This window comes from Artibeus jamaicensis, unplaced genomic scaffold (genome assembly GCF_021234435.1).
Source record: "Artibeus jamaicensis isolate MK-2021 breed Jamaican fruit bat unplaced genomic scaffold, CSHL_Jam_final contig_373, whole genome shotgun sequence".
Taxonomy (NCBI): domain Eukaryota; kingdom Metazoa; phylum Chordata; class Mammalia; order Chiroptera; family Phyllostomidae; genus Artibeus; species Artibeus jamaicensis.
Genome location: NW_026521807.1, coordinates 1,408,790 through 1,431,228, shown reverse-complemented (window position 1 = coordinate 1,431,228; position 22,439 = coordinate 1,408,790). Strand labels below are relative to the sequence as shown.

General features: G+C 41.0%; 1 protein-coding gene across 3 annotated transcripts in view; it reads right to left on the bottom strand.

Annotated features, from left to right (window-relative positions):
* IQGAP2 (IQ motif containing GTPase activating protein 2) overlaps positions 1 to 22,439 on the bottom strand; it is a 279,666-nt gene that overhangs the window by 25,491 nt on the left and 231,736 nt on the right. For all 3 annotated transcript variants that reach the window (XM_053664428.1, XM_053664429.1, XM_053664430.1), the window contains 8 exons: positions 18,731 to 18,939; positions 13,451 to 13,600; positions 10,258 to 10,421; positions 8,201 to 8,425; positions 6,574 to 6,714; positions 6,132 to 6,216; positions 5,534 to 5,766; positions 3,145 to 3,277 (listed from right to left, as the gene is read on the bottom strand). In XM_053664428.1, the coding sequence (XP_053520403.1) occupies positions 3,145 to 3,277; positions 5,534 to 5,766; positions 6,132 to 6,216; positions 6,574 to 6,714; positions 8,201 to 8,425; positions 10,258 to 10,421; positions 13,451 to 13,600; positions 18,731 to 18,939 (1,340 nt within the window). The remainder of the gene's footprint in view (positions 1 to 3,144; positions 3,278 to 5,533; positions 5,767 to 6,131; positions 6,217 to 6,573; positions 6,715 to 8,200; positions 8,426 to 10,257; positions 10,422 to 13,450; positions 13,601 to 18,730; positions 18,940 to 22,439) is intronic.

The window sequence follows — 22,439 nt, the reverse complement described above, 5'->3', positions numbered from 1 at the left end:
GGCTGTTGTCATTTTTTAATTTGGCAGTCTAATTTTCCCTTTGACAAGGGAAAAGAGGTCAGTGCCCCTGACTGAATAGTCAGGTATTGCATGTTTTAAAAATCCTTGTGGTTGAAAATCACTGCCTTAGCTCATTTTTTAATTGGACTGGAAGTTGAGTTGTAGGTGTTCATTGAGCTGTAGGTTTTCTTTGTGTACTCTGGATATTCCGGATACAAGTCCTTTATCAGACATATTATTTGCAATTATTTTCTCTCATTCCCTTGGCGGTATTTTCAATTTCTTGATGGCACTGTTTATAGCATAAAAGTGTTTAATTTGATGAGGTCCAGTTTACCTATGTTTTTTCTTTTGCTGCTTGTGCATTTGGTGTCATAACTCAGAAATCATTGCCTAATCCAAGATCACAAAGATCCACTACATTTTCTTCTAACAGTTTTATGCTTTCAGTTCTTACTTCTAGGTGTCTGATTTATTTTGAGTTCATGTGGAGTAGGGTTGGGGAAGGTGGTCCAACTTCATTCTTGGCACGTGGATTTCCAGTTGCCCCAGCACCACTTGTTAAAAGACTGTCATTTTCCCACTGAAGTGTTTTAGTCCCTTGTTGAAAAAATAATTTACCATAAATTTGAAGGTTTATGTCTCAACTCTCAGTTCTATTCCACTGATTGGTATGTCTATCCTTATGCCAGTACCACACTACCTTGATTACTTCCTTTTCCAGTGTCTTTTAATTGTGAAGATTAGTGAGGAGAGAATATCTGTTTGATGCTGAGTTTTTCTTAACATTTCCTGACACTTGCTAATTGGGTTTTTAAGAAAGGGAGAGGAGGTCTCAAGACGCATAGTGTCAAGGAAGCAACTATATCGAACCCTTCAGTTTTCATTGTATTGATTTACTTTTAAAGTTTCTGTGTATTGCGAGGCATGATAGTTTTTCCACTGCAGTTAGAGGTATTTTGTTTTAAAGCAAAGATATGTACTTTTTAAAAATAAAAAGTTAATTTAAAGAAAGATATTATATAAGTAATAGAGGCAATATAAAGACATAATGAAATCTGGAAGGGTGGTATATGGGATATTTTGGGGGGAAGGTAAGTTAGAGACAAGAACAAAATAAGGAAGACAGATAAATTTATGTTCTTGTTCTCTGACGAGGCGGGACAGGTGATTTGGCTGCTGTCTCTGGAAAGGGAGGGCCAGCTTCTGCCCTCTATTCTGACAATTACAGAACATAAAAAATGCCTGAAAAGATCTCCTTAAAGAGTTTATTTCTGCATATTCCTTCGAGAATAAGGGACAAGCATGTGGCCACAGGCTTGGCACGTCATGCTGCTACGTGCCTGTGTCTGCACTGTGGACACTTCCTTACTAGCGACAGACAGTAAACAGGATGGTTTTTCTCTGAAATGACATTACTCCCACGGCATCACATCTGCTTCCAACCTAATACACGAAGGAATTCCAAATCCGCCACAAGTTCTGTTTCCCAGGATTGGATTCTGTTTTCAATTTTTGGTCACAAAAGGAACAGACTATTTCACCTTGAAGAGTAACAGTCTAAATTAATACAATAGCACTTTGTATTGCTCCCTACTGTCCTTGAGAAAGCAGCTCTTGTTCTAAAAGAGAACTCTCAGCACTTTTTCTGGATGAGGGCACTGCCATGGGTGAGTGTGCAGACACCACGTGGACACTTTCTCGGAGATGGATGATCTCCCGCAGAAACAGACGGATGGGGCGTTGCTCAAAGAGGAATGAGTCTACATGCTCATTAGAAAGTTACTTTTGCAAAAGCTATATTGCTGGACAGGGACCTGCTTTCTTTGTGATTTTGGGTGTTGTACATAGAGAAATGCAGTATAGCGTTTTAATCAATCAACTCCTTCAGCGGGGCACTCACACCTGCCTTTGTTTAAGGTCGAGATGCTTACGGAGGGAGAGCTGAAATGTGGAGGGCATTCCCTGTTCTAACTCTGAAAGAGGGAAGATCAGAAGTAGATCCAATCTTTCTTCCAAGCCTGTAGTAGAGTTTTAGTTTCTTAAAAGAGCTTAAAAACAAAGACTGAAATTTTGAGCTGCCCATGTAACGAATTGTCAGTATATCTCATTTAATGGAAGCCGGGCTAGTACCTCCAAGAAGTGTGCATTTGTATTTGTTACGTCTTCCTCCTACTTGTGTGTACCATCTGAAGTCGGGTGTATCCTTAACCAGGGCTTCTTGACCTGTAGTGAGCATCTGAACCGTCTGGGATCTTGTTAGAATGCTGGTTCTGACTTGGAAGGTCCAGGATACATTTCAAATACATCTTGAGGACTTAGCTTGGAGTGGTAAGGAAGCTCTAAAACTATTCTCAAAAGTTACCTTTTAAGAACCTAGATTTTTCAGGAAATAAGATCCAATAGGTCTTAAAACAAAACACGACAAAACCCCAGACCCCCTGCCAAACCCTCTCAATGTTTGGCCTCTTGTTTTACTTTAAATGACTGAAAAGCCATCTAAGGCTTCTCAATGCCAAGTGAACTGCCCTGCCCCCGCAGGGACTTAAAACACACTAAGGACGGGTGATGGCGACATCTGCACAAGAACCAGATGGACACACGACGGCCCAGCACCGACTGAAAGTCCCATTTCTAAGAAATGAGGGTTTTCACGACAATTGAAGTGATTCTCTGTAGGTGGCTCTTGTTGAGGGGGGGTGTCTTCTCCCTCCTCACTCTGAACCATCTGTTTGTTTCCTCTTTGTGTCCAAACATTCAAATAGAGAAAACACTCTCATTTTCCCAGGAAATTACTGGAAGAGCTGAAGGAATTCCTGAAAGGGAGAGAGACAGTGTATGGGGGATCAGGCAGAGTGGCCTTGGTGGGGACGGAAATGCCAGGGCCTGTCCCCACACAGGGCTTAAACTGCACATTCACGGTCTGATTTTACAAACAGATCATGGAAAAACTTTTCTTGTTTGGGAGAAAGAGGTTTCCTAATGTATGAGTCAGGCAATAACTAATCAAGGGTTTTAGAATTAAGTATGTGAGCACTGGCACATGCTTACAAGCAAGCCCTGTGGAGAGACAGCATTTTTAAGAAACACACGTCTGTCTGAACCATGGGTCTGTCGCTAAGAGCCTTTTCTAGGCCCACTTACTGAGTGCGTGTTGATGATTTCTTCAATCGAAATATAAATCACTGGTTTGCTGACTGTCACGACATCTGTGTATTTATCCATATTAAACTTTTCTTCTGGCTCAGGGACATCACATGCTTCTTTGAAATACTTCCTAACGAGGAAAAAAAAAGTCTTCAGATGGTCACATTCCATGAGATAAGCAGCTTCATAAATAGTGAGGACATCTAGAACGATGGCTAGTTCCTTGTTCTCCACCCAAAACCCTAGGGAAAGTTGTTACAACATCTTCCAGGCTGGCTCCTGACTGTGGAAGCTGAGTCCATGTTTCTGGATATTCAACCCAGCTCCTCACAAAGGCATGGAGATAGTATTAAGAGCCCTGTTAGTGATTCAACATAATAAAATTATGGGCAGGTCATTTAAAGACTATATTATTTTTAAAAGTATATTTAATTAATTTATTTTTAGAGGGGAAGGGAGGGAGAAAGAGGGGGACAGAAACAGCAATGTGTGGTTGCCTCTCATGTGCCCCCTACTGGGGACCTGGCCTGCAACCCAGGAATGTGCTCTGACTGGGAATTGAACCAGCGACCCTTTGCTTTGTAGACTGGCCCTCAATTCACTGATCTACACCAGCCAGAACAAGAATATATTATTTTTAAATGGCTCCTGAAATTTAAACAAAAATGTCAAGACTGGTATTCCTTGATCTAAGATCAAAACTTTCTAGAAAAAACAATACCCCCCAAACCCATACACACAAAAATTAATCAAATTTGCTACTTTAAATGGTACAAGGTCCTGGGCCTTCAACACTCTAACAACCTTCAGAGCTTCCGTTACCAATTTGACAAAAATTTGAGTTAAGCCTATTCTACTCTTAGTTGATCCAAACCATGGCTGGGGCTGATGGAGATACCATTAAGCACAGACACACAGATGTGCACAGTGCCCCACTCCTCCAGAAGCCAGACTCTGCAATGTCTGCTGCTGTGAGCTCCCGTGAGTTTAGACAGACAGGCTGGGAAGGCCAGGTGAGCTGAGATCATGGATTAGGAGCAGTCCTTTGCCCAGGTGGGGCAGATATTCTATACTATAAAGCTGTAAATGTCTCACACACCTCAAACCATCCCTGGTATGTCTCCTCTGGGTACCCAAGGCTTATATACAATAAATGACCTCTACCTTCCCACCCCAAGGCTAACAGCCATGCTGGACTGGGGTAGGAGCATGTTCCTATGTGACAGCTGGTCTTCTGCACTTTTTTGGCTATAATTTTTCATGGTTGCTGAGGTGCACAAAGGAGAAATGTTAGTGAAAGAGGTAAAAAAAGGATGAATTTAAGAGGAGGTGAGGGGAAACTTTGGGTTCTTTTTAAATGAAGGAGACTTGGGAACACAGATGGTTGATAGGAATAATCTGAGAAAAAAGAAGAGAGGCTGTAATAGCAGATAACGATGTGCAGGGAAATGGATATCACATCTTCAGTCAGTGAGAAGACCTAAAATTAGCAGCCTGAGAAATGGAAACTTCCTGTGGTAAGGGGATTTGGAGAATTTTTTTTCGAAAGAGGCCAAAAATTCTAAATATAGGTTAATAATCACAAACTCTCTTTGTCAGTAGATAAATCACTAATCCAGAATACAACTGAAGAATGAGAAATTACCATTTTCCAAGTGCGGAGGGAAAGAGGCCGCATTTATGTTCCATTTCTATGACCTACTGACTGAATGGACAAGTGAAAGTGAAGGCCAAGGTGAAGGTGCTTCCTCAGAGGGCGCTGGGGTGAGTACAGCTTCCTGCTAGACTCACTCCTTTCATGTCGCTGTGGAATAATTAGTGATATGCTTTGGAAATGCATTGAAAGCCAGTCAGTAGACTTAAGTCTTACAGGATTAGTTAGGAAAGGTTGAGAATGGAACAGAACATACCATACACATATTCCTCAACGAATATAAAAGCTGGATTTTCCCAACTTTTCAAAACCAACTACACAGTTTCCTACTTATTGTTTGATATAGATAGGCAAGTTTCTCCTGATTGCACAACTTCTTAAAAACAAACAAAACCCTTAAGTTCAAAAACACAAAAATCAGCTATCTTGATACTTAATTCTAAGTACTGTAAACTGTAGCATGCCACTAAGAGTGAATGCTTCATTTCATCGACGGCAGTAACCACACATATGGGGATGATTAAATGTAACAGGGTTTCTGGGGGTAGAAGGGAAGCACCAGATAAAAGTGACCCAGCCTGCTTGTCCCTCTGTCCTCTTTAGTCCCCAGTGCCCACTCATAGAAGAAGTGCATGCAGCCACCTGAGGTTCCTGTCCCCCAACTCCAGCTCTGAACAAGAACACATGTTGGAGAAACTTGCAAGTTTCTCCAAAAGTAATGACCACGCTCACCTGAACTTCTGATAGGTGTCTGATAAATAATTATTTGTAGATGCGAGATGCTCATTTTCTCCTTCAAACAGCTTGTTGGAGGCTGCATGCTGAAGGACCTTGGCCACCGTTCCCAAGTTTCTCCTCTGGTCAGAATTTATCTGACCTCCAGCTGTCATGTCGATGATATCAAAGCCGTCTGGAGCTACGATAGCTGGGTTCATGTACCGATAGTACAGGAGGTTCCCAACAATCTGGAGTGACAGAGAAGACTATTTTTAAGAGAGAACACTCAAGGGTTTGGGCTTTTCCCTAAAGTAGTTGAAGGTAGTGAATATAAGCACACATGACTAATACAGTCACACATTACTAATATAATTTTAAAAATTATTTTTTTGGTGAAAAATATGCTATCATCTCTTGCCAAATGATCTAATATAAAGAGTCTCAATAATGTGTAAGGTCTCTAAATTAACCTCAGCATAATCAATAATCTTGATAGCCATTAGAAATAGATTTGTAGCTTATATAAATAGCCATAGAAGGTGAAGGAAATCTTACAAAATGGTGTTTTGGTAATTCTGGATCATAACCTGTGAGATTACCCTTGAAAACCTACCTTTAATAGCTCATCTTCTGTTGCATCGGGAAATTTCTCATGGATAGAATTCTTCAGTACTTTGGCTATATACCTCAATCCATAACTGCGTGTAAAACAGATGACAAAAGAAAGTAATGGAAAAAAGCTAAGTAAGAAAGAAGCAGACATCAATTATTGTAGTCAACTGAAGCTGAGCATTTTCCTAAAACTTCAACAAAAAATGCAATGGTAGTGGAATCACAGGACTTCCACGGATGACAGTAACTGGGTACTGGTTCATGTTGTTTTCCTATTTGGAGGATAGTTATGAATTTAAAATGCAAGTATAGGCAAATGTTTAAGATAGTACAATAAATATAATATGAGAAAAAATCCCTATCTTCATTACTGGGGTTTATTTTATGCATTTTTTCAAGAACTTTCAGTAAAGAATGCTGAAGTTGCTACATATAGCACTTACGGCAGTAGGTCAAGGGAGGAGATGATGGAGTTCAGGACTTTGTCAGTGACACTTCGCAGGCTCTCATTGGATGTATCCAGTTTACTTTTCACTTCTGGATATGTTAGGGCTTGTTCTTCAGTCACATCATAAGGCAGATTGCTGAAAACACAACAAGGGCTTTTAATTTTATGGGGCTCAGGTACATGCATTTCTATACTTGCCATGGTGGTTCTACAGTTAAGCTTTGTGCAGTGAACTGGACTGTGCCCGCTGACTCCAGTGACAAAATGTTTGCTAATGAAGGGAGGCCTCACGTGCCCAGATGGTCCTCTGTCGCCAGTGGAGTGGGGTGGGGGCACTCCCGGCTCTCCCTCTGAGCTCTCCTGGCAAAGTGACTGGCAGACCCAGGTAACTCTCTTTCTCTCCTGCCCCCTTTTAATAAATTATAAAAAGCAGTATGTTCTTTACAGTGAAAATTGCATGTAAGCCAACAAGAGAAAATATCAATTTACAGACAACCACCTTCCATACCTTAGTCCATAGCTTTCTGGGTCCTCCTTCTATGCATGTATGGATGGGGGCCTCATGGGTATACTGCAGTTCACATATACACACACACCCCATACAGATCCCACATGTGTGTGTGTTTGCACAAGCATTTCTTTTTAGAGAAAATGGGTTACAGTACTTCACTGCAACTGAGACTAAATTGTGAACACTTTTTTTCATGCCAATAAATACAATTCTATGCCAAGATTTTAAATAGTTACTTATTACCCCATTATGTGCTTCACAAATATTTATTTAACAAATTCCCCAAAGCTAAATTTTTTTACTTTGCCCAACTTTTGCTATTTTAGGGTTGTGACATCCATGAAGGTCTCTGCATATCTGAATGTCATCACAAGGCATCCTTCGACAGCAAGTAAAAAGCTGGGATTGCTCAGATCTACAAGCCGCCACCTAGAATGAGCCAATCCCACCTGGCTTGTTGATGCTTATGCATTAAAGTTATTCACTTTGTAAATCCAGAAATGTATGTATTTCCAGCGAAGAGACAGTATGTACCATTTCTAGGTCTAGTTTAGAAACACACAAAGAATAACCAAGGGGGAGGATTATAGAAGTTGTGGCTTTGGAGATCAACTGGTACTGAAATTTGACAATATTATGCACTATCAAGATGGGCAGTAGTCCAAGGATGTGACTTGCACAGTATGTTCAAGTAGCAATTTTCAGCTACAAGAATATTTAAAACATGAAATGAATGCCTGACTGTTTAGGCAGGGACACTGACCTCTTTCTCCTTAGATGGTCAAATAAAAAAATGACAACAGCCAACACAGCAATAGACATCTAGTGTGAGTGAATAAAAAATGAACCTATTTTTTGGTCACATCAGCAAAACATATGTTTTTGGTGTGACGAAGAATTTTAGTAATTAGTTTATGTGTGCCATGAGGTGAAAAAGGTTGAGCATCACTGTGTTAAAGGGAAGTAATGTCTTGGAGTGAAGTAGAATTCACAGTAAATTTTGTTCTTTTAACAGAGCTTGACAATCTAAGGATATATATATATATATATTACACAGGTAAAAATGATCATAAACCGTGACTGAAAAGCAACGTTGTCCTGGTTTTGTTACCTGGCTTCTCCAGTCTGTGTTTCTAGCTGGTTCACCCAAGCCTTGTACACCTCTACAGGGTTCGTGTTGATGACCAGGGACTTGTCGTCGATGATCTCTTTCACCACTGGAGCCAGGAGCTGGCGCAGCGTGTTCTGTCCACGGGCACCTCTGTTGAAGCTGACGACCATCTTGATGACTGTAGGGTTCCCAGTAACGATGTCCTGCACCTGGTCCACCTTTGATCTAAAAAGATCCCAGACCAAAACAAAAGGGTTTGCCTCTGCGGATAGTTTAAAACAGTGTATATTCTCTCTGGCAGGCGAGGGCTTCGTGGGGCTATATTTTTCTCCACTGAAGATCAAAGATGGTGTGATTTAAAAGGAAGCTATCATTTGTAAGATGAGTGTTTCTTATTTGAGAATTTAAGGATTTAAAAATAGGTTCTCAGCCTTCATTTAAATCTAGAAGACAAGATTGAACTGAAAATGGACCGAGGCTAATAACAGCGGGTGACACTGTGTAAGTATTGTGCCCCCTCTAGTCACCAGGTCCCAAACATAGCTTTCTTGGTTGAATGCACTATCATGTCTTCACATCCACTCAGGTTGTCTGCAAAGTGGCTTGCGGCTACATCACCTGGCTGGGAGAACTCTTCTTAACTCCCGATTGCTGGATTGCTGACTCCTCCGACCTTCCCTCTTGCCTCCCTTTCATCTCTGTGCAACCTCTGACCCTACTCCCACTGGGCCTCTCCCTCCCTTTTCTATCTGCTTTCCCTCCAGGGTCTGAGAGCACCATTATCTTATCCGCAGACCTCGCTCACATGCACAGCTTCCCTTACCATCTCTCTGAAACTTGTTCTTCGACCTCAAAGTCTAATCCCTGTCTCTTTCCCAGGAGTTAGTCTTGAATTTCCAGTTTTCTGCTGGACATTTTCACCTACATGTTCTACTTAGTGTGTTAAAAATACAAACTACCTTTGTCCTTCTTGTTCCTCCATTTCTCTGACCTGTGCTTCTCTAATTCATCCTGTTCATAAATGGCCAGCGGGTCAATCTAAAAACCCAATGGGTATGTCCATAGACTCTTCCCCCAAACCCTCACAGCTTCCCAGGAAGGAAAAAGGAGCCTCAGCACTTGGGCCTGTCCTCACTGTCTTCCACGATCTGGCTCAACCTCTCGTTCCAGCTTCATTTCCCAGTAGTGGCTAACTGAGTCATGTCCCAGCCAGTCTACTTCTTTTTCTCGTGCCTTGGCCCATGCTATTCCTTTTGCCACTGACTGGGCCTTATTTCCCCTTTCTATTTGTCTTTATAAAACTACAGATATTCTTCAAAGTTTTGGGCCAACTGCCTCCTCTTCCATATATAATCTCTGTCAGTTGACCTAATTAGAACTTTTCTTACCATTCCTGGGATTGGTTACACTGCGCTTGTCACTCATTTACTTCTTATCTTATTCCTCTGTATAGCATAGTGTTTCTCAGGAATATTTTTTGTCATGCTGGTTTACAGACACCCTGAGGGCAGAGGCGCCTGGCTGGCGTGCTTCAGGGACCCCCGAAACTAGCCTAGCTTCAGGCGTCAGACAGTCGGAAAGGCAGATAAGGTCCATCACGTTGGCTGAGAACATTTCTCACTTTCTCTCCATTGAGTATAGCCAATACACATTTTTTTTTTACATTAACCGAGTCAGAAAACAATAGGCTTAACTTCCAATAAGAGGGGAAGACTATTTAGCAGTGATCCTTATCCTCAAACATGTATGGCTTTATTACACACAGAATTTTGATTAAATTAAATTTTCATATTAGCTTTCAAAAAGCTTTTGCTTTTCAGTTGTTGTATATTTGCAAAGGCAACACTTAATTCAGTATTATAAAAGATATAATTGGGGGAAAGTTGTATCTGAGTATATCAAGAATGATGTAGAAATTTGTTAAAACATTTGATATATTTTAATAGGTATAAATAACATAAGAATCATTTACAGTTACTTTTAGTAAATCATAGATAGCTACCACTAAAAAAAGAATCTGTTCATTGGTATTTTTACATATATGCTTCTATACATACTTTACTTCTTCCTCCAGAGCAGTTTTAAAAAGCTTGAGGAGTAGATATTCTTCTCGCTGATTGGAAGCATAATTGTATAGTGTGAAAATAACAGTATCCATAAATTTAGTAGACTTGTTCTGTGGCATCTGAAAAATCAACTTAGCCAGGTATGAAGGATTGGTCTAAAACAAAAAAGGAGAGAAGAAAATAAATAAAAACTATATTTAAAATATTGTTAAATCAGAGACGAGTACCCAGTTCTCTGTCAATGACTTATATGTATCCAGCAAACAGAAGCGTCTATGGCACAAAATAAGACTTTAAAAGGCATCAGCGTATCTTAATACTATACTATAGGAAGTTATTATATTAGAAAGTTATGATAAGATTTAAATTTCATATACTCTGTGGTATATTGAAGCATAATATATTATATATACTTTACACTGTGAAAGATTTTGAGCTACATATTAATGTTTATTTTTGAGACATGGGAGGGGGCTTGGCCAATAGAATCTGGTATCTGAAGAGACAGGAAAGCACGGACCAAGGGCCCAGCAAATACTGTCCTAGAAGGTGATGAACGAATGGAAGGAAACACCCCATATTCTGACACTAAAAAGAAAAAGGATAGGCTGACATGTGAAGATGGGGGGATGGCTGTGATGTTTTACAACAGGTGAGCACTTAGGAGTGAGGGAGGGAGGCTAAAGGCAGAGGTGAAGGTCAGGATAGACGATGGGGAAAATGCCAGAAGAAACTGACAAGAAAAAAAAGGCAGCTTAAAAGTTGACAAGAATTTAAAAAACATTGAAATGGAGCCCTGAGGGGTCAGCTGAGGATGGAGTCCATGAGGGGCAGCAGCGGTAATAGGGGTTTTCTCCAGCAGCTGCACCAACCAGGTGAAGGTCAGCAGAGAAGAAAAATAGTATTTAGGTTATAATGACACACTCCGACTTTTTATTTGCCTTCTGATGAGAAAAGAAAATTTGCCATACAGGGAAACTAGTATTCCTCTAATATACAGTTGGACCTCCGTATCTGTAGATTCTGCATCCATGGATTCAACTAACTCCAGATGAAAAATATTTGGAAAAGAGTTTTTATTGCTCATGTGTAATATACAGTTAGGTTTACAATGGCTGTATCTATTCTGAACATGTACAGACTTTCTTCTTGTCATTGTTCCTTAAACACTATAGTATAACAACTACTTACATTGTATTAGGTATTACAAGTAATCAGAGAGGATTTAGAATATATGGGAGAATGTACATAGATTATATGCAATACTACCTCCTTTTATAGAAGGACTTGAACATCTGTGTATTTCAGTATCCTTGGGGGTCTTGGAACCAAAGCACCATGGACAGTAAGGGACAACAACTCTACTCAAGCAGTTTGGTTTTAGTATTTTTAAGAAAGTCCAAATTCTAGTTTATTTTACTACTTGGATTTACTTTCAAGCCTATGATAATTGGCTGACATTTTATGAATAAGCAGCTCAGGACAAGTTTCTTTAGAGCTCTGTACTGATTCTTTCCCCACACAAAGCACCTGGGATTATGAGAAAGAAAACCTACTCTAAAGCTACAGAAGCCCTCTCCTCATTGCCCTAAAGACTTTAAATTTAGGCTCGTACTGCAGAGCCAAACTCAAAGCAAAACCTATGGAGCTGATTGGCTACTTTGGTTAAGAATTCTTGCCAAGGCACAGTCCAAAAAAATCCAGACCTTTGCTATTCTATAGTTTCTTCATTGATCTTGAGCTAATGTTTCTAAGAGAGAGAGAGAGAAGAAAAGGTAAAGGAAAACACACGATTAGAAGGGACACTTCAGTTGGTACAACTGAATGGCCATGTCCTGGGACTATCAGTTTTGATTGTTCAGGGTATAAAACTTGGTGGAATTATTCTAAACCTGATGCTGTGCCTTGTCCTTCCTATAAATGAGCCTTCACTTACGTAATGGGTAAACAATGCAAGTCTTAGGCCAATGACTAAAATTTCACTTTCCATGTGACACAAATTCTATCATAGAAGATTTATACACTTGGAAGTTTGTGGATATCAAAAATGGAAAATATCTAAGATTAAATTTACCACTGGTGGACAACTATTAATCTAATTTAGGCAGTCCCAAACCCTTCCCTGACTAGCATGAGCCCCCTTTCTTTCTGGAAGGGTAGCTGGTATTACGCAGTGGACAATTCTGTTTTAACATTTTTCCTGCTGTACTGCCACATTGTGGCTCTCTGTGGCACTACACCTCTTTTCCAATCTATTATTTCAAATGGGGAATTCTCGAATCTACCAGGATTCACACATCTCTTCTCTCAATGGGTCTAGTCACACCTCATTTGTGGTTCAGCTAACATGCCCTCTGACACCGAATGTCAGTGACATCCTTAAGCACGGATTCAGGCATCACACTAACAGCAGCTGCCTCCCCCCACAGGGACACCTGACTCTCCAGGAAGAACTGCTGATGCAGCTTTTGTGGGAAAGTTCTCTGGCTGAAGGGGAGGCTTTGTTTATATCTATCGCTATTGCCCGCTCAGTTTCCTTTAGGACCTTGTGGTGGTGCAGATAAGCTGAATCAATGGTCAGATAAAACAATAACTGGTCCACCAGAACCCAACCATAACCAGCGCAGCTTCTCAGTTCTCACTTGCACTCTGGAAGCAATGGGAAATTACTGTTCATTTCGATCCCCGTAATGCCCTGAAAACAATGAAATAAAGAGGCACCCTATTTCCTTCATCCAAAGTCTCTGGCTCTTTCCTCAAAAGAACGTCATGCCGACTCTGGTAAACAACACCTACTGCTTACATAGTTATTTTAATTTTGTCATAGTTAACAGTATCTGCTTATGTTATTATTAGATTTATTCCATTTCTGCAGATAACTGCAGTATAATATAGCAATGAGGACCGTGGGCTCTGAAGTCAAACTACTTGGGTCCCCCCAAGCCCTTGTTTTATTATTTACTGGCTGTGCCTCAGTTTTCTGATATGGGAATAATAATAATAACTATTTTTGGTGGTTTCCAGGGTTGGAGTAAGAATTAAATGATATAATGTACATAAAGAACCTAGAATAGTACTTGGTGCTTAGGTACTCAAAACATGTAAGCTATTTAAGATCCATTGTAAACCACAAACATGATACATAGTGTCTATCCAAAACCCACAGTGAAATCATTGTTCTCACCTGTAAAAGATAAAACAGCTGCTGATAGGTCTCTAGTGTTTTTCTCCGCTCCTTACTCAAACTCTTGATCCCCTGGTTGTCAGTGTTATTCAGTTCTTGTATTTCTCCACCTTTTTTCTTATTCAGCTTTTTTCTGTGTGAAATTACATCCTGGAAAAAAAAATTTATAGAATCACTACTACTTTTTGCTCTGGTACTCTTTATCTATCCTCATGACATTCACAGAGACTCACATAGTTGAAAAGATTAATTTCCCACATTTCCCTCATGAAGAAACAAAGGAATAGAGAATATTAAACAAATACAGAAAATCCAGCTTGTAGGTTAATTTGGCTTTTGTAATATTTATTCTCCAAGGCTGCACTTATTTGCTCTTAAGAGCAAATAAGTGAATAGTACCAAGACTATTCAATAAGGAGAAAGTGTCTTTTCAGCAAATGATGCTGGAACAGCTGGACGGCCATGTTCCAAGGAAAGAAGTCAGACCCCCAGCTTCCCCCATCAGCAAACACGAACTCAAAGAAGACCTAGTAACTACATGTAAGAGCCAAGCGCTCCCTTTGGGTTTCTTTGTAGGGTGATAAAAATGTTCTAGAATTAGAAGTGATAGTTGCACAATTTTGTGATAATATTGAATGTCACTGAATTGTGAATTATAAAAAGTGAATTATATCTTCTCAATTTATAAAAGCAGTTGCAAAAATGTGGTATGTAGAAATTAGAGATGAAAGTGATAGGAATATTTAAATATCTAATAAAATGAATTCCCCCTGACTTTTTCTTTCCCCCCAATCCTTTAACCATCTTGGTGAATGTGTGGCTGAAAACATTGGTAAGTGGTCACCTCGGGGTATTGTGTCCCCTTTAGGTCATGGACAAGAGCAGGTCCTTTTGATAAGGGTCTGCCAAACATTTTCACAGAGACCCACAATTAAAAACACATTTTACATGTTTTGTTGGTAAACACATATACCCCTAAACAGTAGTTACCCTTACTACTGAGATACACATCAACATTTTCAATTTGCTTTTACTCTATTCCATTTTTAGAGACTGCCAATGTGACACATGGATTTATTTCACGACCCACTGATGGCGTTGCCTCGCCCGAGACCTGCCGCTCTAGAGGTTCTCCTCCCTGTTTCCCACTGGTCACTGCCAGCAGAGTAGGTGGCAAGAAAATTGTTGTTTGTCCTGAAATGTCCATCTGCTTCACTGAGCCCTTAGCTCAACCTCCGCATGAAGACTTGGCAACAAGCTTGGTCGAGGATGCTCGACCACCCTTGCTGTGTGGGGCGCTGTGGTTCGCCCAGAGCCAGCAGAGACCCGGAGTCACTCTGACAACCAGAGCTTGCCTGCCCCCATTTCCAGGTAACTCTAGGGATGAGAACCGCTGTCAGCTTTTGCATACAGGACGAGCTCCGAATCAGCTTACCTCCTAGTCCCTCCTTCTCCCATAGCTGGCGTCATTCCACAGGTAGGAACCGCCCCCCACTAGAGCTCCTAGGAAAGATAGTTCTACCTGGTTACATCCAGAGCTGATTTCATTCTCTCTCATTCTCCGCTCAGAGAAAAGCAACCTTAACTTAACCATATACTGCTGGCTCCCTAACTGCTTAAATGGGAAAAGAGGGGAATTTGATTTGCATGTCCATAAAGCTTTTTAAAAGGCAACATTTCCTCCCTTATCTCACAAATATATAAAATACATGAAAATGAAGAAAAGAAGCATAGTTACCACCAGATGGAGATTAAGGGGAAGTCTAGCAGGTGGCTGCCCACATCTACCCTTATCTACTGCAAGTCTTAAAGCTTCATTAGGCTGTCTGGCTTACGTTCCCATTTAACCCAGGTTTGTCCTCTTCAAATAACTGGTGTTGTGTGGATCAAATATGTAGATCAAAACTGATTATCTTGATTTTAATTATGTATGGCAGGAAAAAACTTGGTACTTATAACCCCCTCCAGATTACTTTCAATGGAGGCAGCCTCGGAAACTGGAGACTTTCATTTGTTCTGCTCCAGACTCCATCCCAGTAATGTTTTTGGACATATGGAAGAGAAGAGAGGGCAGGGGTGGCAGCAAGCTCTGGGGCAGAACTGAATTCCTTTCCAGTAGAAATAGATTTGGTGCAGACAGGACAGAAAGAGTCGTGGAGGAAGGGAAACAGCAGGACAAATGCTGAGCCCTGGAGGGGAGGGGAGTACAGAGCTCGTGGCTGTGCAGAGGGAGCGGAGCCTGTCTGCTGGAGATCAAGGGCAGAGTGGAGGCTGCAAACCCTTCTGCCCTCTCCCCTGTGAGATTACACCTTGCTTACAACTGCTCTCCTGTGAACGGAGGTTTGCTTTGGGAAGCTTGAAGAAGGGGACAAAGGCCAGTCTAGACAGGGTTTACAAACAGAGGCATATGCTTTTTATTAATAGAAATCTAATTTTCTTCATGATCAAATATTGGAAATGAGGGAGACTGGTGTACAGGAGCAGCAGCGTTTGCCTTCTGTGTGATACTCCCACATCGCAGCGCTGCCCTAACCGGCGCCATCTCTGCCCTTCCCCCGATAACAGGGTATCTGCGTACCGGTCACACAAAAGTTTTGGGGAAGGTGTGGACTAGTGCACAGGGCCTCATAAAAATATGGGTATCTGCCAAGCGTAATTAGCTCTGCAACTCTGCGCAGGTTAGTCAGCCTCTAAGCCCCACGTTCCTAAATCTATAACATGGGCTCAATAATACCACCATCTTACTGAGCTGTTGTGAAGATGAAGAACGAGTTATGAATCTGTCATGTTTTTCAGTGAAGAAAACCAGGCTCAGTGAAGTGATAATACTCAGCAATGAAATAAACCTTTCCCCAGGGTCTCAGGCAGCCCTGGTCCCCAAGTCCTCATTCACACAGAGCTTCACTGTTCTCAGTGTCTGTAGTTCCTGCCTCCGTTTTCCGGCCAGCAAGTTGAAGTCTACGCCTTTCTCGCTCCCTGTGGCCTCTAAGAAACTTCTCCTTCAGTCACTTTGCTTCCAGCTCTAGAGCATTCTTTTTGCCTAACACCAGTGTTAACCACTTCACTCACCCAGGGACTTTCTCAGATTTCTAGGAGGACTGCAAATTTTAAGAGTTGCAAGACGTGTGGTTACCGGGGAGAGCTAGAGTTGCTACAGAAGAACTAATTTACTTCCCCTTAAAACCTTTACTTCTCGCTAAACACATGACCGGTGTTAAGAAAATAAATAAAAAGATAAAATAGATTTGATTCTACCATCCAAAAAAATTACTTTACTTCTGTTAATATATATTTTTATATAGTATGATAATAAAATCATACTGTTTTATGTACCATTTTTCCCCATTATATCATGAACCATTTCCTTTGCCCTTAAATGTTCTCCAAAAACATTGTTTTTAGGGGCTGCATAACACACATGTTGAACGAATTCTATTTGTCCTGTTTATTGTCTTTGTGTTAGTTCGTTGTCTTCTTTTCACCTTTCTAAACAAAGCTTTAAATGCACCATTCTTATCATTGCACTAAAAAATGCCACCACTGGTGATAGGACTAATGATTATACATTTAATAATCATTAGTTTAACTTCTGGTAAGTTAAACTTAGTTTGTATCGTTTGTAACTTCTAGTAAGTTTGATCCTCAGTGTTTGAAAATGTAACATGAAAAATTATTTTTGTTTATTAACTAGGAATACTTCTTCAAAAAAACTTAAACATTCGTGAAGCTCTGAAAATCTGCCATGACTGTATTTCCATAAGCTATGTATCATTTCTATTATTTACTGTTTTGCAACTAAGCCTTTATTTTGAAAGACAAGGCCTTTCCTGTTTAGAACTTCATGGGAATTGGGTAAAATAGCGGCTTAAGGCTATAAAAGGCGTTCCTTCTCTCACAGACCTCCTGGATCACATTATACTTTAAAAGTTCTCAGGCGTGTCAAACAATACAAACATTATTTTTTTAAAGAGTAAGTACTGTTGTTTTTGTAGCTAAAATGATGAAAATAGAGTTAAATGAAGAACATTAAAATTGTAGCTTTATTTCTTAATATCTAGGGGAAAAATGATCCTTTCCTGCACGAGTTCCCTAGCTTTCCCTTCAACATTGATTTCACTGTTGTCTCCGGGAGGCTTAGCCTCCCCGGGCTGCCCATCCCCCAGTACTCCAGAACCACATATGGTCCCTGGCAGCTGGCTCTCCCTCTGGCCCCCTGCAACCTTCAGAGCTTCCAGAAGGTCAGCTTCCCCACTCGACCTACCATTTTCCCGAAAACTGATGCAGCACAAAAGCAGGGACACAGAGACAGGCCTTCCCCTAACAAACAGTGCCCTTTATTGGGTTAAAAGTAACCTTTTTACAGGGTTGTAGGGAGCTCTGAGGTTGTCCAGTTTCACACGGATCCGAAACGACAGCATTATTTAGTTACAGTCTATGATTGGGCAGTTCCACTCAGTAGGGGCCACTTGGGAATGAGTAAAAGAAACTTTTTTTAACGTCTAAACGTCTAGACAGCACTACTGGCTTCCAGTGGGTGTGGGGAGGGATGGCAGCTGCTCTGCTGTCCTCAATAAGTAATTGCCCCGTATCCCGCATGTCTGGAGTTCTGAAAGCTCAGCTATTCATATAGGTAAAAATACTTTGTGTAATGAATTGAGCTTAGAATCTGTTTTACGTATAAGCACAATACATATTCTCCACCATTTGAATAAACACTTAATTTTCCAGGACCACAGTTCTGTATAAACGGGGGGTGGGGAGGACCATACTCTCCTTATTCTGAACTTTACAAAGAGTTGGCCTCCATTTTGGAAAATGGAAGCCTCAACAGTGCCCCCGCCTGCTGGGGGATCTCATCTGCAGCCCTCAGTCTGCAGTTATTCTGGGAGGAGACTTTCAGCAACTTTATCACGTCTCCTAAAGGCATCGGGCCTGCTTATTTTCATTTTGAAATATGTGTTTTAATTGTAAATTACTTTCTTTTTATTTCCCTTTTATATTTATATAAAGGACTTAGTCTTGTTGTGAAGGTGTATATGGAAGTCAGTCTTATTTCACATAAATTTCATTCCAGACCGGTAAAGAGGCCTTACAAAATGTTACAAAAGGTGGGGGGAGACTTTTGCAATCTGAGAACCACTGCTTTGTAGTGACAATGGTAAGTGAACTTTGGACCACTCATTCTGGATTCCGAATGAGCTTAGCTGGACCCGAGCCTTGCGGATAAACACATGTGCACCTTCTCTCTTCTGGGAGCCAGCAGTCCCATCCCCCACTGACCTCAAGTGTGATCCTGTTCTTCACCAGGAGCCCAATCTTGATGTCCATCAGGTTCAGGTCTTTCTCCAGCTGCTGGGTGCCCCTGATCTTGGTCACCACTTCTCCCCTTAATTGTGCAACCTCCAGCTCCTCCTGGAAATCCAGGTCACTTTGGTCCAATAGGTGCACAAACTTTCGGATTACTGATAATGGTGGGTTTTCAGAGCCAACTGCAGGGAAAGGAACAGGCACATTTTAATTAGGCATGCTTGGAATTGTTATCAATAGGAAAGAAACCAGGTCTTTAAACAAAGCATTACCAGAAAAAAATAGCAATGGGATTACTTGGTCTTTGGAATGTATCTTTCTGCTCTATGTAAAATCTGGTCAAGAACACTGGTCAAGTAAATAATTGCAAACCACTGATAACGCCTGACCTATTTTCTAGTTATCTAACACTCATTTATCAGCCCTGTCTCACGCTGTTTTCCAGGACTCACACACTGAGAAGATAGTGTCTTATTGATGAGGGACCTGGGAAAGAATGTTAGCCTCTGAGAGCCTGTGGCTGAGCCAGATTACGAGATTTGTGTTCCTGCTACAGGAAGCAGAAAGTGGTGTCTCTCAGGCCAAAACACCTTTGGGAAGGAGCAAGAATGAGGGATAGGTGAATTAGAAAAGGTCGATGAAGGGAGAATTAACTAACAGTAAGGCCAAAGAGGAGCCAATGGAATGACACGTGGAATATATGTGCTGCTTGGTAGAGATAACGAGATCTTAATCATTGAAATTTGGTCCTTGTTCTTCCTGCATGGCCCAAGGGAGGACACTCAGAGCCTGGGAGACCAGCCTCTGTCACCAAGAGAGGCATCTTTCTGAGTTCTAAAGGGGCTTTTCCTTTGTACCTTGACCACAAATTATGCTTTAATCCCCTGGCATTCTGACTTTTGAAAAAGTGTATTTGTAAGATGTCTAGTGAGATCTACTCTGGGTAAACTGTAAGAATAAACTCTTGACCTTCAGTGATGAATGATTAATTTTGAGCTATAAGGATGACTCATAAGAGCCCTGTCCTATTGTGCCATCTCAATAACCACCCTCTCCTTTGCATCTGAGGTCCTAATCAATCTTCCCTTCACTTGTTGCTTGGTTCTGTGGTGTTTTGACACTCAAAACATCAAAAGAACCCTGGCTGGTGTGGCTCAATGGATTCAGTGCCAGCCTGGGAACCAAAAGACCGCTGGTTCAGTTCCCAGTTAGGGCACATCCCTGGGTTGCAAGGCCAGGTCCCTGGCTGGGGGCATGTAGGAGATAACCAATTGATATATCTCTCACACATTCATGTTTTTCTCCCTCTCTTTCTTCCTCCCTTCTCCTATCTCTAAAAATAAAAACAAACAAATAAAAAACCCCATAAAGTTCAATCAACAACACTAACAATTAACAGCACAAACTCAGCATGAACAACCAATTCTGGAGTCGTCTGGATTACCATTTTGCCACTTTGGATGGTCTTTTTTGGAGCAGTTACCTTGGATCATGAGACCCCTTGTTTCCTGAGCACTGAAGCATATATGAATTAATTTTCCTCTCATTTTCAGCAAAGATGTTGCTAATAACATCTCAGAAACAGCCTGAGCAATGTACTAGAGCTGTTTATATAGATGAACTGAGAGAGCCTGGGCCATCTTGGGCTCACGTTTTAGCTCTACTAGTTATTATGGTTCAAATGTAATATTTCTCGTATCAATAGTAGGCTTTTTGGGCATCTTCATACCACCCTGTGGTATTTTAACTGCAGAAAATCACACGCTTCCGTAGTCGGCACTGACAGGTGGCCTCACATGCATCAGTGGCTCTCTGGAGGTGATGGGTAGAGTGGACGATGACTAAGGAAAGTGACCCTTTTCAGGTTAAAAAAGTCTTAGTTTTTTGAAGATGCTGAATTGAGAAATGGCAATTTATACTTAAGTTACATTAAACCACCCTATTGTCAAAGTCCAGGGAAGCTTAGTTGTAACTTACTCACTAACATAGTTTCTGCCTACCTTCTATACACTAATGTAAAATCATCTAGGTTTCTTAAAATTGGAATTACTTTTGCCTTTGTAAAAAGAAATTTAAGTAAATGAAAAGCACCACAGTAAGCATACACAAAAATGAGTTACCTAGAATGAAATCAAAATCAGCCTACGCTCATTTGGAAAATTTATTCTTAAACTGTCTTGCGCATGCAAAGGCAACGACAAGCCAGGTTTAATGTGAAGGTGCTCCAAGAACAAACCCTCTGCTCAGATGCCTTGTAAGAAATCTTAGAGATGTCCACCAACTGAGAGCTGAATCTCATACACTCAAAGTGGAGAAGTGTGTTCAGTGGACCGAGCACTGGCCTGCAAACCAAAGGGTCACTGGTTCAATTCCCAGTCAGGGCACATGCCTGGGTTGTGGGCCAGGTCCCTAGTGGGGGTGCGCAAGAGGCAACCACGCACTGATGTTTCTCTCCCTCTTCCTTCTTCCCCTCCTCTCTCTAAAATATAAATAAACAAAATCTAAAAAAAACCCCCAGAAACCCACTGAAGTATGGCATTGAAAGGGTGGCTGCCTGCCCCTGCTCCGGGGCACACTGACTTCTGGAGCCCAGTGGCGGTACCACACAGCAGAGTCTGCAGGCTGGGGCAGAACATGGCCTCTAAAGCTTTCTGAGGCTTTGCCTGAACAAGTGCCAGGGAAGATCTTTTTTGAGCTATGAACTTCACGTCCTAATCAGATACACTTTAGACAATCAAGGGTGTGGGCTAAACTATTTACTAGGCACTGGGCTAACAAAATCACTAAACGGTTTTTTACTTTCTCCAAAAAAGCAAAAATAAAAAACAAGTCAGACAACATAATGGCCAGTTTCATTACTAAAATATTCAAGCAATGATTTTTCTTACCCTCTCAACACTATTTTTGAATGACCTAAATAAAATATTTAAAAAATGTGAGCAGTCCTCATAAATTTATCAGCAAGCTCTTGTCCACTTAATTTAGGCCATGTTCTTAATCTATCATATATCCTTGCGATAAGTAGAATGTAAAACACTCAGTGCGTAAAGACTGATCTTCACTACGTAACAAACAACAGGAGATGCATGTGGAGTTGGGACTGTAAAGAGACAGCACAAAATATGATTGTTCCTCCTGGGTGGTTTTTATTTTATAATGCTTTTTCAAACTTTTTACAAATCCCTATTACTAGCCTAAGAAAAAAACATTTTAGAAACCATGGTTACAAGTCCAGAACAAAGTTACAGAAAGGTGTGTGTGGTTACCTTCGGGAGATGAAAGCACGGGTCTTTTTCCTTGCTAGTCAGATCTCTAAGATTTCTGATGGAGACATGTTTTATTCTCAAAGTGAGGGGGCGCAGGGAATCATAGGACAGCTAGTAAATTAAACAGCTGAATTGTAAGCTCATTTTCTGGCTAATTCCTTTGCATTGCACTCTAGATTTTAGCTTCAATTTAATATAAAAATATCAAAATTTATGCCAACCCCATTCCTTTTGAAGACAAAATTGTATCTACTTCACTCCTCCTTCCACTTAGACTAGGAAACCCCTTTTTCTGTCACCACGGGCGCCCTGTGTACAGCTCAGACTCGGGGCTGGAGACGATCGGATCTCCTGGACACAGTGGGCACCCTCTGTTCTTGGGGCAGTCTCTGAAGTGACTACGTTGGGAGTCGTCT